General features: G+C 36.4%; 1 protein-coding gene across 1 annotated transcript in view; it reads right to left on the bottom strand.

Annotated features, from left to right (window-relative positions):
- Positions 1-9,850: 9,850 nt before the first annotated feature.
- The window catches only part of pes (pescadillo), a 33,152-nt gene continuing 27,128 nt past the window's right edge, over positions 9,851-15,874 (bottom strand). Inside the window, exons 11-15 of the mRNA XM_051679974.1 lie at positions 14,493-14,618; positions 14,096-14,280; positions 13,877-14,022; positions 12,956-13,123; positions 9,851-10,196 (exon numbers count right to left, since the gene is read on the bottom strand). Coding sequence (XP_051535934.1) covers positions 10,116-10,196; positions 12,956-13,123; positions 13,877-14,022; positions 14,096-14,280; positions 14,493-14,618 — 706 coding nt within the window. The 3' untranslated portion in view covers positions 9,851-10,115. The remainder of the gene's footprint in view (positions 10,197-12,955; positions 13,124-13,876; positions 14,023-14,095; positions 14,281-14,492; positions 14,619-15,874) is intronic.

Genomic DNA, 15,874 nt, shown 5'->3' with positions numbered 1-15,874 from the left:
AATCTTAATCACATTCAAGTTTTTTAATTGGTCATGTGGTGTGACAAAACAATTTTTAAAATTTCTTTGTAATCTTTCAAGTATAAGAGGTCATCTGTCTGTCGGATGAGACGTTAAACTGAGGTCAATTGAAAATCCCAGGGCACTTTTCATAAAAAGAGTAGGGGTGTAACCCGGTGTCCTGGCCAAATTCCCCCCACTGGCCCTTCTCAATCAAGGCCTCCTAATAATCCCCATCCATAAATTGTCTGTATCACTCTACTCTCTCCTCACCACCAATATATATATATTGGTGATATTATATATATATATATATATATATATATATATATATATATATATAATAGAAAAAGACAGTTTAAAATAGGTTTAGAGGGAGTATTTGGCATGTCACACTGTTTGAAATTTGCATTATTCAAGTCAGCGTCCCAGTGAATGAATTATGCATTCAGAAGGAATGTGACACTGTTTGCATCTCCAGATACCCCACATACCGGATCTGCAGTGCAAGACCACAAGTGGCTAACTTAATACTACCAAGAAGGTATGTTAAAAGCACTGGCTAACATATGCTGGTGAATACTGTCACCAAAAGAGTGATGGAGAGACCAAAGATGGAACAAAGCAGCCTCTAACAGCCACCAACAGAGACTAGAAATGCAGATAGGACTGAAGGAGTCTGAAGAAACCCATTGTTCTTATTTGCAGCCGTCTAACCCTGCATTTTTCAAAGTCATCTTTTGTTGACAGCAAACACACTAACAACATCATCATTATGTTGATGTGCACAAATAATGAGGATTTTCTTCGGGACCAGAAAGGTTATTTGCAGCTCTAATTTGAGATTAAACTTAAAACGCAAGTCAAGATCTATCACACAGTCAAAAACAATGCATTGTGCTTAGAAAAGAAAATTAGGACTAACCAATTAAGTCCTATGTCAAGGTTTTCTACTTTAGGATTGGTACATGATGATGCATTGTAAAGATAACAAACAATCATAAATAATATTTACTTACAAGCTAGAGCGTTAATTTTTACATGTTTGAATTGAGTACAAATGTAGAATTTACTTAACATTTTCAAGCTTTAACTTATTCAATGTAGAAAGTACTTAATTTTTTCTGCTATATTTACTTCATCACAAAATATTTATAAATATGTATGTATGCATATGTATGTAGGTATATATGTATGTTCCTCACCAACTATTGTGATTATATATATATATATATATATATATATATATATATATATATATATATATATATATATATAATGTTTCACAGAAGCATTTGTCTTAAGATGGTTATTTATATCTTCAGCTTTAGTGTGTCAATGGGAAATATAAATGTTAGAGTCCCAAACATTACTTTTACAAATAGAAAAGATTAGAATAGAAGAACAGGGAGCCCTGCAACAGATATCATGGCCCCTACAATGTTCTCCACTGAACATCATGTCAGTCTGAGACTACATAAAGAGACAGAAGCAATTGAGACAGCCTAAATAGATAGAAGAACTGTGGTGAATTTTCCAAGAAGCTTGGAACATCCTATCTGCCAACAACTAAGAAAAATGTATGCTGTTTTAAAGGCAAATGTGGTCACACCGAATATTGATTTAGCTTTTTTAGGTTTACTGGATTTTGTATGACATTAAGTGATAAATGAAAACTATTTATTTCATTATTTTTGAAGACATCCTCACTATGCAACATTTTTCACAAGTGCCTAAAACTTTTGCACAGTACTGTATGTATATATATATATATATATATATATATATATATATATATATATATATATATATATATATATATATATATATATATTTTTTTTTTATATATATATATATATATATATATATATATATATATATTATATGCTGTGTTTTCCTTTATATCCATGATAAGAATAATGCAAAACATAATTCCTCACCAAATCATGTAGATATTCAGGTCACAGCTTGACTGACAGAAAAAGGAAGAAGACTTTGAATTGAAAAAAAAAAAAAAAGAGAATATTTTCAAAGATGCATGGTGAAAGCTGGAAATCATTGATTGGTTTGATTACTGCTGTTATCCATTCATGCTATCCAAGGCTAACAGTTCTGTGTCCCTCTCATCTTCTGTGAAATAGCCAGGCGATCATTCACCCTGCACACACAGACTCCTCTCTCTCTCTCTCTCTCTCTCTCTCTCTCTCTCTCTCTCACACACTCTCTCACTCTCTCTGTACACCTGATGATTTTGAAGTCCCTGCCTCTCTTCTCCTCCTCAGTGGTGGATTTAGGCATGGGCGACATGGGCAGCCACCCGGGGTGGCATCTTGCTGGGGGCGGCACGAGGCGCTTGGCGGGACGGCACGGATCCCCTTCAGCACCCCCTGGGGAGAGCTATTGAGAATAGATTGCTGGTTTGAAGGAAAATTGATAGAAGAGGAAACTCAACGCAGTTCATAGCAGAAGAGAGTATAAAATTCTTGGTGGCTGTACACAAAGTTCCAAACATGTGGCAAACTTGCTTAGCTTTCCATATCCAAGTAAAAGAAAAAACTCAGGTTTAGGGTTTAGGTTTGAATCAGAGTTGTGCGCCATTCAGAATTGAAATGAGAATGCCTTTTAAATCCTGATTTAATCTTTGAATTTGGGTGGCTGTTACAGGCTCAAACTGGCCCTACATGACAAAGTACATCTCAAAAGACACAATTTCCCCCCAACAAATGATCTTATATATATAAACAACCTGTTACCTATTTTCAACTGTAACATTTAGCCAATCATATTTGGTATTTTATTTTTTTATATATTTGGGGCTGAAAGGTTGACATTTAGTTGCAGTAAACCTGTGTTATGCCTTGAGGTTCACTTATAATATTAGTCATGTATTTGTAAAGCATTGTCACTTTCCACCCTCGTTATCACCCTCTGTCAGAAACGCTCGGTATTGGTGCTGCTTCTCCTTTTAGACTTGACAGTACACGCCCACTGTTATGATTGCCTCTCTGCTCTTGACTGACCTGCTCTCCCCCCTTGCCATCTCACTGCTCACCGCTACTGGGCGGGCTACGGAAGTGATTAAAGGTAAATTAGGCGTTGATGTGTTGTGGAGGCGGTCAAGTGCTTTTTTTCTACCACAGTGTGACATCACAATGTGGAGGAAGTAGAGAATGAGTCATTTAGGCAGCTTTGTTTCAACATCTGCTCTTTTTGCAGTGAGCAGGAAGTTTTGAGTTCTGAAACTTACAGTATGTTTTTATAGTACAATGACCTCTTATATGTCAAAAGATCAAGGAAAATGTTATTCCTCATATCAAGACCCCTTACAAGTATAAACAGGGTCAAATGACCCTCAAAGACACAGAAAGCGGTATTATTAAAATACAATGAATCACAAAACTACTGTAAGTTTACTATTTTATATTTTCCAGTATGAATTACACATCAACATGTTATCGTACACTGAACATATGGTGTCTTTCTAGAAACATTAGATACATATTAATCAATGCTTGAAATAAATTGCAGTTTAGTAAATTCATATTCATCCAATTCCAGTTCAACATCCTTTGGGGAGTGGCTAATTCGATTAAAATTACTCAAATTACCCATGAATCAAATGATCATAACACATGTTTTGGGTTCAGTACAAGTTAAGCTCAATCTACAGAATTTGTGGCATAATGTTGATTACCACAACAACAACAACAAAATTTCAACTCATCCCTCCTTTTCTTTAAAAAAAGCAAAAAACGAGGTTACAGTGAGGCATTTATAATGGAAGTGAATGGGGCCAATTTTTGGAGGGTTTAAAAGCAAAAATGTGAAGCTTATAATTTTATAAAAGCACTTACATTAATCATTTTGTTAAAACTCGTCTTATTTGAGCTGTAAAGTTTAATTCGTCATTTTTGCAGTCATTTTACAGTTTTGGGGTTTAATGACATTACATCATAAGTTGTAAAATTGGCTGTAACTTTACACAGAAAAGGTTAGTAAGTGATAATATCACATTAAAATAATGTTAACACATATAAATGTTTATCTCTTGTGGCTATAATTGTGAAATAGAACATTTCTTTAAGTACAACATTACATAACATAGTATCAGTTCTTGGTTAATTTTGAGTTGGACATGATGTAAATCACAATTTCCAGGTCAGTAAGATTAATTCAATAACTGCTCTGTGCCTCCAACTGAAGAGTTTTTGATTTATTAAAAGAACCGGAAATAGTCTTTCATTCGGGAAAAGTACTACATTAGAATCGAGGTTATAGAGAGGCACTTACAATGGAAGTGAATGGGGGCCAATTTTTGGAGGGTTTAAAGGCAGAAATGTGAAACATATAATTTTACAAAAGCACTTGCATTAATTCTTCTGTTAAAACTCATGTGTTATTTGAGCTGTAAAGTTGTTTAAATTGCCATTTTTACAGGCATGTTAGGGTTTCTTGACATTACATCGTCATAGCAACGAAGTTGTAAAATTGGCAATAACTTTACACCAAAAAAGGTTAGTAAGCGATTTTATCACACTAAAATCATGTTAACACGCATTGTGGCTTTATTTTTGAAATAGTGAGGAGGTTATTTTAACATTCTTGGTTAATTTAGAGTTGGACGTGATGTAAATCATAACTTCCAGATCAGTGAGATTAATCAGAGACTATTTAGCAGAGACGAGCCACTATTAAAATGAATAGGCGAAATTGGAACGCCCAACGGTCAGCAGAAGTATAAAGGAAGTCCCGGCTTACAGGTAAAAGAGCCAATCACCTTTTAGATACAGACATCGCCTGTCAATCAACTTGAGAACGCGCATGCGCATTAGCTACACAAACCGGCAAAATTGCATTTTTTAGCATAATCTGAAGTAAAGAAACACAATTTATGATACCAGTATTGACAGACTTTACTTCCGATTTGAAATATTTCTTCGATAGTAATATTGTTGAACTGTTTTGGAGATTTCGGTCTTTCTGCACTGCCATGACTGGAAATAGCCTCCCGAGAGCATTCCAAACATGGCCGACAGTGGACTGACTTGCTAGAAAGACTTTGGATTAATTCAATAACTGCTCCGCGCCTCCGACTGAAGAGTTTTTGATCCATTAAAAGAACCGGAAATAGTCTTTTGCTCGGGAATAGGACTATAATGGTCGCGCTGTGTGTTTCACAGTAGATTCAAAAGAATCGGCTCATAGGAGACATTGGTTCAGGAACCGCACTACACTAGTTGCATTGTAGATTCAGAAGAACTGGATCATAACAGTCAGTACACTGGTCGCGCTGTGTGCTTGATACTAGATTCAGTCTGTCTTGCATAGAGCAACCGGAAACACTGTCAAGAGTATTTTAGTACGATGATCTGTCCGTTGGAAAAACGTACGTTCGATTAAGGAACCGAAAGTCATGAAAATAATGTAATTTTATTTGCAATTTTTTTCCCTGTAAAAAAATGGAACCAAGCGTTTCCAAATAAGTCAGTTCCCAAACCTAGGAAACGAAGACGGAAAGGAGAATGAGTGCATTGAACCCTGCAGTCTCTCACATGCTAAATGAGCACCATTTGTACTAAATCCACTAGTAGAGGGAGCAACCCTTCATTCTCATGGTACAAAACCACTAGTTTATATCCTTTTATCCTTTAGTTCAGGAATTTGACATGGTGGTTACACCCATGGAACATTTAATACACATTAAACTTGTTTGGGTATCAAGGCCTTCTCACACCAAGAGAGATTTGGGAAAAGTCATTCACATTCTTAAATGTAAAACCCATATGATAATACTTCTGATACGACATCTTATAATTTCACTCACTTTGAAACAATTAAAAAATGTAACAAGAACAGGCATAACTAATTTAAAAGGAAAATACCCTAAAACTCACCTCTGGGACTTAATTCTTCAGTTGGGCACGAGAGATCGTGAGTTCATATCTCAGATGAGCACCTTTATTAGTAAAAAAAAACCAAAAACCAAAAACCAAAAACAAACAGAACAGACCACATGTGTGTTATAAGAACATTTTTAACAACACTTGGTGTATAATATATGTATAATATATATATATATATATATATATATATATATATATATATATATATATATATATATATACACACACACACACACACACACACACACACACACACAATTCTGGGTTCAATACAAGTTAAACTCAATCGACAGCATTTGTGGCATAATATTGATTAGAACAATTTTAACGTGCCCCCCTTATATATATATATATATATATAAAATAAATAAAAAAAAAAGCAAAATTCTGGGTTACAGTGAGGCACTTATAATGGAAGTGAATGGGGCCAATTGAATGCAAAAATACTCACTTTTCTTTTTTAAAAGTATAGTCACAAGACAAACAATTTGCATGTAATCATGATTTTAGTGTGATAAAAATCACTTACCGAGTCTGTCCCGTGTTGATGATGTAATGTCAGCAAACCCTAACCCCTAAAATGACTGTAAATGTCAATTTAAACAACTTACAGCTCAAATAAGACATGAGTTTTAACAGAGGAATTAATGTAAATGCTTTTATAAAATGATAAGCTTCACATCTCTGCCTTTAAACCCTCCAAATATTGGCCCCATTCACTTCCATTGTAAGTGCCTCACTGTAACCTCAATTTTTGCTTTTTTTTTTTTTTTTTTTTTGAGGGACGATTCAAAATAAATTTGTGGTTATCAACATTATGCCAAAAATGCTGTCGATTGAGCTTAACTTGTATTGAACACAGAATATACCTTTAAAAAACAAACGGCAAGATGCGATAAAGCCTGTTCTGTTTGATTCCAAAAATTTCGATTCCGATTCCTGGTTTCGGAATCAGTCGAGAAATAATGATCGTTTAGCTGCAGTCATTTTATAACCAGTAATTTGAATTAGTGCTGTTAAGGCTTCTTGAATGTGTAGTTCGTGTTCGAGGAAATAAACACGGTCCGAATATATCACGCCCAGAGCGGAGTCCATTCTCGATACCCAATCTCTCGGAATCGAAGAATTTCCAGCCCTATATGTGATACAACAGCCAAATACGTCCGTCTGAAGCATATTTACATAGACCAACTATTAAAATGAGCTCAGATCAGTTGCTTTATAAATGACTAAAATACCCATACAGTACTTTTAGTCAGCAATTTGCTCCACTCACATTTCTTTCCATAGAAAGAAACTTATAGTTTTCAAATAACCCTGCTAAAAACATCTTAAAAATGCAGTCAGTGATTTATTTTTTGCTAATTGCCCAACATTTAAAAAGAAATCAATAGTATTTTTGAAAAATCTACATATACAGGTGCTGGTCATATAATTAGAATATCATCAAAAAGTTGATTTATTTCACTAATTCCATTCAAAAAGTGAAACTTGTATATTATATTCATTCATTACACACAGACTGATATATTTCAAATGTTTATTTCTTTTAATTTTGATGATTATAACTGACAACTAAGGAAAATCCCAAATTCAGTATCTCAGAAAATTAGAATATTGTGAAAAGGTTCAATAGTGAAGACACCTGGTGCCACACTCTAATCAGCTAATTAACTCAAAACACCTGCAAAGGCCTTTAAATGGTCTCTCAGTCTAGTTCTGTACGCTACACAATCATGGGGAAGACTGCTGACTTGACAGTTGTCCAAAAGACGACCATTGACACGTTGCACAAGGAGGGCAAGACACAAAAGGTCATTGCAAAAGAGGCTGGCTGTTCACAGAGCTCTGTGTCCAAGCACATTAATAGAGAGGCGAAGGGAAGGAAAAGATGTGGTAGAAAAAAGTGTACAAGCAATAGGGATAACCGCACCCTGGAGAGGATTGTGAAACAAAACCCATTCAAAAATGTGGGGTAGATTCACAAAGAGTGGACTGCAGCTGGAGTCAGTGCTTCAAGAACCACTACGCACAGACGTATGCAAGACATGGGTTTCAGCGTCTCGCCTGGGCTAAATACAAAAAGGACTGGACTGCTGCTGAGTGGTCCAAAGTTATGTTCTCTGATGAAAGTAAATTTTGCATTTCCTTTGGAAATCAGGGTCCCAGAGTCTGGAGGAAGAGAGGAGAGGCACACAATCCACGTTGCTTGAGGTCCAGTGTAAAGTTTCCACAGTCAGTGATGGTTTGGGGTGCCATGTCATCTGCTGGTGTTTGTCCACTGTGTTTTCTGAGGTCCAAGGTCAACGCAGCCGTATACCAGTAAGTTTTAGAGCACTTCATGCTTCCTGCTGCTGACCAACTTTATGGAGATGCAGATTTCATTTTCCAACAGGACTTGGCACCTGCACACAGTGCCAAAGCAACCAGTATCTGGTTTAAGGACCATGGTATCCCTGTTCTTAATTGGCCAGCAAACTCGCCTGACCTTAACCCCATAGAAAATCTATGGGGTATTGTGAAGAGGAAGATGCGATATGCCAGACCCAACAATGCAGAAGAGCTGAAGGCCACTATCAGAGCAACCTGGGCTCTCATAACACCTGAGCAGTGCCACAGACTGATCGACTCCATGCCACGCCGCATTGCTGCAGTAATTCAGGCAAAAGGAGCCCCAACTAAGTATTGAGTGCTGTACATGCTCATACTTTTCATGTTCATACTTCTCAGTTGGCCAAGATTTCTAAAAATCCTTTCTTTGTATTGGTCTTAAGTAATATTCTAATTTTCTGAGATACTGAATTTGGGATTTTCCTTAGTTGTCAGTTATAATCATCAAAATTAAAAGAAATAAACATTTGAAATATATCAGTCTGTGTGTAATGAATGAATATAATATACAAGTTTCACTTTTTGAATGGAATTAGTGAAATCAACTTTTTGATGATATTCTAATTATATGACCAGCACCTGTACATGTCACGAGATGAAGTCAGAGTTAGAGGAAAAAGCTGCTTTATTACAATACGTAGACCTAACCCCATGTTGAGCTCATATAACCAATCGAATATTATTCACTTTGTCAATAATCCCAGTAATTTACTCACTCATAGAATAAATTTACCATGTCGGACTGCAAATAGCACATTTCTACATTAGCATCATTAACTGAAAACTTGGTTTTGCATGATGCTGCATCTACATCTGGGTTCCAGTGGGGCACTTTCAATGGAAGTGAATTAGGCCAATCCATAAACCTTAAATTACTCACCGTTTTAAAAGTATAGCCACAAGATGTAAACAACATGCGTGTTAACATGACTTCAGTGTGCTAAAATCACTTACTAACATTTTCCGTATTATACTCAATTTTACAAGTTTGTTGGCATGACAACGCAATGCCGTAAGCCCTAAAACGACCATAAAAATTACGATTTAAACAACTTTACAGCTTGAATAATAATTGGGTTTTTAAACCCTCCTAACCTAACCCTAAATTGGCCCAATTCGCATCCATTGTAAGTGCCTCACTGTAACTTTGATTTTTGCTTTGTTTTTTTAAGGGACAAGTCTAATTAATTTTTTGTGGTAATCAACATTATGCTACAAATGCTGTCAACTTGTATTAAACCCAGAATACATTTAACCCTAAAATGGTTGGCTGGTATTAGCTGGTCTGTTTACTGGTTTTAGAGGGGTTTTGGTACTTTTCAGCTGGTCAGGCTGGGATACTGGCTGCCTGACTAGCTAAACTACAGTAGAGCACCAGTTTGCCCAGGCTGGCAGACCAGCAAAACAGCTTAAGCTGCTGTAAAATTATTTATTTCAAGCAGGTATGTGTGACAGCTTAAGTGCAACTTTAAAAGTGCATTTTCATAATCTGTGGACTACTTTACCTCACTCAAACTCCATGGCAAATTCACACAGAAAGAAACAAATTAACAATATTTTAGTTATCTTCCTCTGTTTATTAGAAATATGTCAAAGTTTGGATTTTTTTAACATAGACAAGAAATGCAGAGTGAAAGGTTCGTAAGTTTACGAAAGCCAGTTTGTCATAAGTAAAATTACATGTTGAGTGAATCATCTACAATCCTCTTTAAATGAGTTTGAGCTGAAATATGAGAGGAAACACTCCTGAATGGTCATTAATTTGTAGTCTCTTGACAGAACAAAAACCACTTCAATACATATAAAAACCAGTCCGGTCCTTCAAGACTTCATCTTTTTCTTCTTTTTGTCCGCTTTGCTGGCTTCATCATGAGCTTTCCTCTTAGCTGCTAGTTTGTTCGCCTGTTGGAAGGTGTGAAGGAGCATTAGATTAATGAACAATGAAGTCTATCAAGGTTAATGGAGCTTAAATAATGAGCTAAATGTGGGTCAAGTACCCTTAAAAGGACATTGACAGCCACTGTGCTAGCTTTGGTTAATGGTTAAATAAGTACAGTGTTAATTCAAAGCACCAGGTTCTACACTACGGGGGGCATAGGGGTGCCGTGGGTCCCCAGCCAGACCACTGTGGCCCCCTGGGCAAAGTGTTACATCTTTCACGTTTTATTCTGCTTAACAGACACAATATGCAAATCTAATACTGTATACAATAAATAAATCAGTAAATGAACTAAAATGAAACGTGAAAATTAAGTAAATGAAACTATCTGCATTCTCTGGGGCTGCACGGGGTGCTCCCTCTGCTGACATAAGACGCATCCAGCATATTCTGGACAGTTTGGTTCTCCGTTCAGCTCGCCCTTCTCATTTAAAATGAATTGTGAGCTTGTAAATAATTATTTAGAGTGGCTCCACGTGCTTTATTTCGTAACCTGATCTATCTTCGGCTGCTATCTATTTGCATCACAGAAATAGGATAAGGGGCGTGACCACGGAAAAGGTGTCTTTAACTGCTGAAAGCCAAACATGGTGAAAGGGATGCTGATAGCGTGTGTAGAGTACAGGTCAAGTTAATCAAATCACAAAATAAATATGCCCAGTGCCTAATCCACTGCTGATTCTACTTTATTTCTTTGAGTATGCTCCTTTGGGATTTGAACTTGAGACTTTTCTCACCCACTGGCAACATTCACACAGAGTACCAACAGGCAGTCATGTGATTATAATAGTAAGGTTTCGTATTATTTTTGCCGGTGCATCAGAGGCAGCAAGGACGGCTGAGCCACAGCGAAAATGTCATCAAAATGAATGTAACAACTAAAGGATAAAATTAACAGTTGTTTTTGGCAAACCCTTGAAGACTTGTGCATTATTGTATATAACACAAAAAATACATATCACTAGGTCTCATCTGAAAATTATACATGAATGTTTTTGTTTCCTTTAAAGACATAACTAAAGATGCAAACTAGGATTGAGACCAGAAACATACAGTGGCAAGAAAAATTATGTGAACCCTTAGGAATTAGCTGGTTTACTGCATTAAATGGTCATAAAATGTGATCTCATCTTCATCAAAGTCACAAGTATACACAAACAACAATGTGCTTAAGCTAACAACAAACAAACAATTATAATATTTCATGTCTTTATTGAACATATTCCATTAAACTTTCACAGTGCTGTGGAAAAAGTGAACTGTTGGATTTAATAATTGGTCGATCCTTTGGCAGCAATAACCTCAACCAAGTGTTTCCAGTAGCTGCGGATTAGACCTGCACAATGTTCAGAAGGAATTTTGGACCATTCTTCCTTAACGAACTGCTTCAGCTAAGCTATATTCTTAGGGATGTCTGGTGTGAACGGCTTTCTTTAGGTCAATCCACAACATCTCTATTGGGTTAAGGTCTGGGCTTTGACTGGGTCACTCCAAATGGTGGATTTTCTTTTTTTAAGACATTCTGTATTGGATATACTTCAATATTGAGGGTCATTGTCCTGCTGCATCACCCAACATATACTGAGCTTCAGCTGGCACACATCCACCCTGATATTATCCAGCAGGATATCTTCATAACTTGGGAATTAATTTTTTCCTCGATGATGGCAAGCGGTCCAGGCCCAGAAGCAGCCCCAAATAATAATGCTCCCTTCACCGTACTGCACTGTTGGGATGATGTTTTCATGTTGGTATGCGGTGCCCCTTTTTACGCCATACGTAGTGCTGCATATTCTTCCCAAAGAATTCAACCTTAGTTTCATCAGTCCACAAAACATTTTCCCAGTAGTGTTGTGAAGTGTCAAGATGGTCTCTGGCAAACTTCAGGTGCACAGCAATGTTTTTGTTGGAAAGCAGCGGCTTCATTCGTGGTGTCCTGCCATGGACACCATGCCTGTTTAATGTTTTCTGTATAGTAGACTCATGAATAGAGATGTTAACTAGTTCCAATGATTCCTTCAAGTCTTTAGCTGTCACTCTAGGGTTATTTTTTTTATCTCATTGAACATTCTGCGGTGTGCCCTTTGAGTTATCTTGGCCGGACAGCCACTTCTAGAGAGAGTAACCACAGAACTAAATAATCTCCCTTTATAGACAATTTGTCTAACTTTGGACAGATGAATATCCAAGCTCTTCAAGATAACTTTGTAACCCTTTCCAGCTTTATGCAAAGCAACAATTCTTGATCGTTGGTCTTCTGAGATCTCTTTTTTGTGAGGCACGGTCTACATCAGCAGATGCTTCTTGTGAATAGCAAACTCAAAATGATTAAGTGCTTCTTACAAGTCAAAGTAGCTCTAACCCACAACTCCAATCTCATTTCATTAACTGGATGACAGGTTTGCCAACTCCTGACTCTATTTAGCTTTTGTTGATGTCATTAGCCTAGGGGTTCACATACATTTTCCAACCTACATAGTGACTGTTTGAATGATGTATTCAATATGTATAAGAACAATACAATCATTTTTGTGTTATTAGTTAAAACATTTGTGTTTGTTCATTATTCTAACTTAATGAAGATCAAACCAGATTTTAAAACAAATTTATACATAAATGCAGGTCATTCCAAAGGGTTCACATAATACTTCTTGCCACAGTACAAATTTCTTTTACATTATGACCACATATGACAGAAAGCTGTTTTTAAAAAGGTACCTACCTCTCTGATGTTTCTTTTCTTGCCAAACATGATCTTGTCGTACAGGTATTTCTCTTTTTTCTTCATCATCATAATGGCAAGTCTCTTCTCCTCTGCTTTCTCCTCTTCAGCTACTCTCATGCGGTCCTCTGGTTTAACTTTACCAGCGGTCACCTTAACTGGCAAGCTCTGAGGGAGAACCAGCACATAACATCATTGTACACAAATCTACATTTTTCTCTTCATGCAAGATCAAAAACACTTCAAACACGCCAAACCCATAGTCCTTCACTCAAGTTTTTTAATTTAAGGTGCAGCAGGGTACTTAAAATGCCTCCCATCCGAAGAATAATCTGCCTTTTCTTTCAAAAATCTTAATGTTTTAGTTAAAAAGAGCAGTTCACCCAAAAATGTAAGTAACTCAACCTCATGTTGATCCAAAAACGTACAAAAAGAAATACAGATTCTGCAGATTGTTCAAGCTGCTCTTTTCCATACAACAAAAATGAATGGGGGAATGAAGACATCGAGCTACAAGAATGATTAAAAAAAAGCACCGTAAAAGTGATCCATACAACTCGCTGCATTCAGAGTCTTCTGAAGCCATACGACAGCTTTAAGTTAAGAACAGACCTAAATTTAAGTCACTGAAAAGCTTCCTCTGCTGTAGCTCTCTGGGCCACTTTTATGGTATTTTTGGGGCTCAAGTGCCCCAGTCCCCATTCATTTTAATGTTTTGGAAAAGAGCAGCATGAACATTTTACACAATTTATTTTGCTTTTATTCCACATGATTAAAGTCATACAGTTTTAAAATAAACGTGATGGTGAATAACAAAAAAGAAAATATGAAAAATATTTCTATATGAACCATTTCTTTAACCAAGGCCGTAGATTTTGAACTTTGGTTGAAAGCGTTTACAAAATTCATTCATCATCTTACCTTTCCTTGAGATCTCTTCTGCTCCATTTTGGCAAGATTTGCCTCATCTTCAGCTTCCTCTTCCTCAACTTCATCCTCTTCCTCATCATCATCATCCTCCTCCTCCTCCTCCTCATCATCATCATCCTCCTCCTCTTCTTCTGTATCTGTGAAGAGGTTGTTTGTCAAGTAAATAATCAATCAACATACACACAAACACACAATATGTTAAAAACTCACTTGGTTTCTCTCCTCTCTGCAGGGCCATGAGTTTGAGTTTCTCAGGCGGTACGTAATCTCCCTCGGTCTCTTGCACAAACGGTGACAGATGGGGGGGCAGTGTAACACCCAGGAAGTATTCCTCTACGGGTAAAAGTATCTTGGCATTTACAGAGTCATACACCCACTGGGGCTGAATGTAGTACCTGCAAAGTAATGAGAGTAATGGCATGTCTAATTAAGTGCAAGAACATACATTAGTTACAGACTTTAATTTGCTTCAGAATATTTCTGGGAAAGATTTCTGTAATGACTGCATGAGACAATGAAAAAATGTCATTACATTGTAATCCATAATTTAAAAATCCTTTTAAAGTATACACTGTATACAAATAAAGAGACAAAGACCATTTCTGACCTGTTGATATACTGTTTGTCGATGTTGGGTCTGTCCACAATGTGATGTGTAATCGTTTCGTCTGTGACATCATATGTGCTGCCGATGCACAGTGATTTGTCCCAGGACACCTGTCCACCAAAACACCTGCACACGTACAATCCATTACATATGTACTGATAAAAAAAAAAAAGAACTTCTAAAACCAATACCACAAATACAGCCCAAGTATACATACCTAAAACAAAACTATGGCCATACACAAACTAAAAATACACACATAATGTGTGTGTGTGTGTGTGTGTGTGTATATATATATATATATATATATATATATATATATATAACGCTAATGATTAATCGTTGCAATAATTGCCAAATAGTCGTTCTAATAATCGTTAGATTAATCGATTATCAAAATAATCGTGAGTTGCAGCCCTAGTTAAATACAATTATAAATATATATTTTTACCAACTGACCCTTCGCTAAGCCCTGCCTTAAAAGCATTTCTGACCAATCCTATTTTAGAAACTGTTGCCGTCCACCATTTCTATACAAGCGCTTACTTTTTTCCCCAACGAGAGTATATGGGAGTAATGTTTGTTTGAGTAGTTTTAAGCTGAATTTTATATAAATGATCCAAACAAATGTAAAAACATTGTTGCTGGGTCACTTGTAATATAATAGTGACACAAGGTACGTAGAGAGGATACATGCAGTGTTTAATAACTTAACGTTAATTCATTTATGTATTGATTCAGGTGTTTGTAAAGGCGAAAGTAAATAAAAAGTTCAGAGCATCATAATGAGTATGTTACGAGACATGAGCAATTCTGTTCACCTACACTAATGTTATCAGGTGTGTTATCGCCATCAAATGACGCTTTTCTCTTTTCAAGTGACTGTTAATCGTTTGTCTCTATTCTGATTCAGAAATGTAGTCATTTCTTTTACAAAAAACATCAGATAAACATGCTTTACAATGTCACTCTTCATTCCAGAACATGTAAGAATATTATCAATTGTGTTTATGAGAATAATTTGCCAAAAACCACGCCGTTTACAGCAATCTCCCATTCATTCTTAAGGGATGTTCTGCAAAGCTCATCAGCGCGAACAACGGTAACCACGCTTATCAAAAGGGTCAGTTAATCAATTGTAAAACTTAGACTTTTCCGATTTTAAATGTTAAATACAGTCAAAAAGGTCAAGACCTCTGAGGTGGGACAGGCCAAAATCCCTTTTTAAGGAGGGAGGGTACTGACATTTGGTATGTTTTTAACCAGCTACTTTCCATGCAAATTTCATTTTATGATAGATAGATAGTACTGTCTTAGTACTAATAGTTTACATTATCTAATTGTTCTCTCTCTTAAGAGCATAGGATTTGGAGTCTTTATTA

Source organism: Myxocyprinus asiaticus, chromosome 3 (assembly GCF_019703515.2).
Source record: "Myxocyprinus asiaticus isolate MX2 ecotype Aquarium Trade chromosome 3, UBuf_Myxa_2, whole genome shotgun sequence".
In the NCBI taxonomy this organism is placed as follows: domain Eukaryota; kingdom Metazoa; phylum Chordata; class Actinopteri; order Cypriniformes; family Catostomidae; genus Myxocyprinus; species Myxocyprinus asiaticus.
Note: the sequence above shows the minus strand (reverse complement) of the source record. Positions and strands in the feature narration are given on the sequence as shown.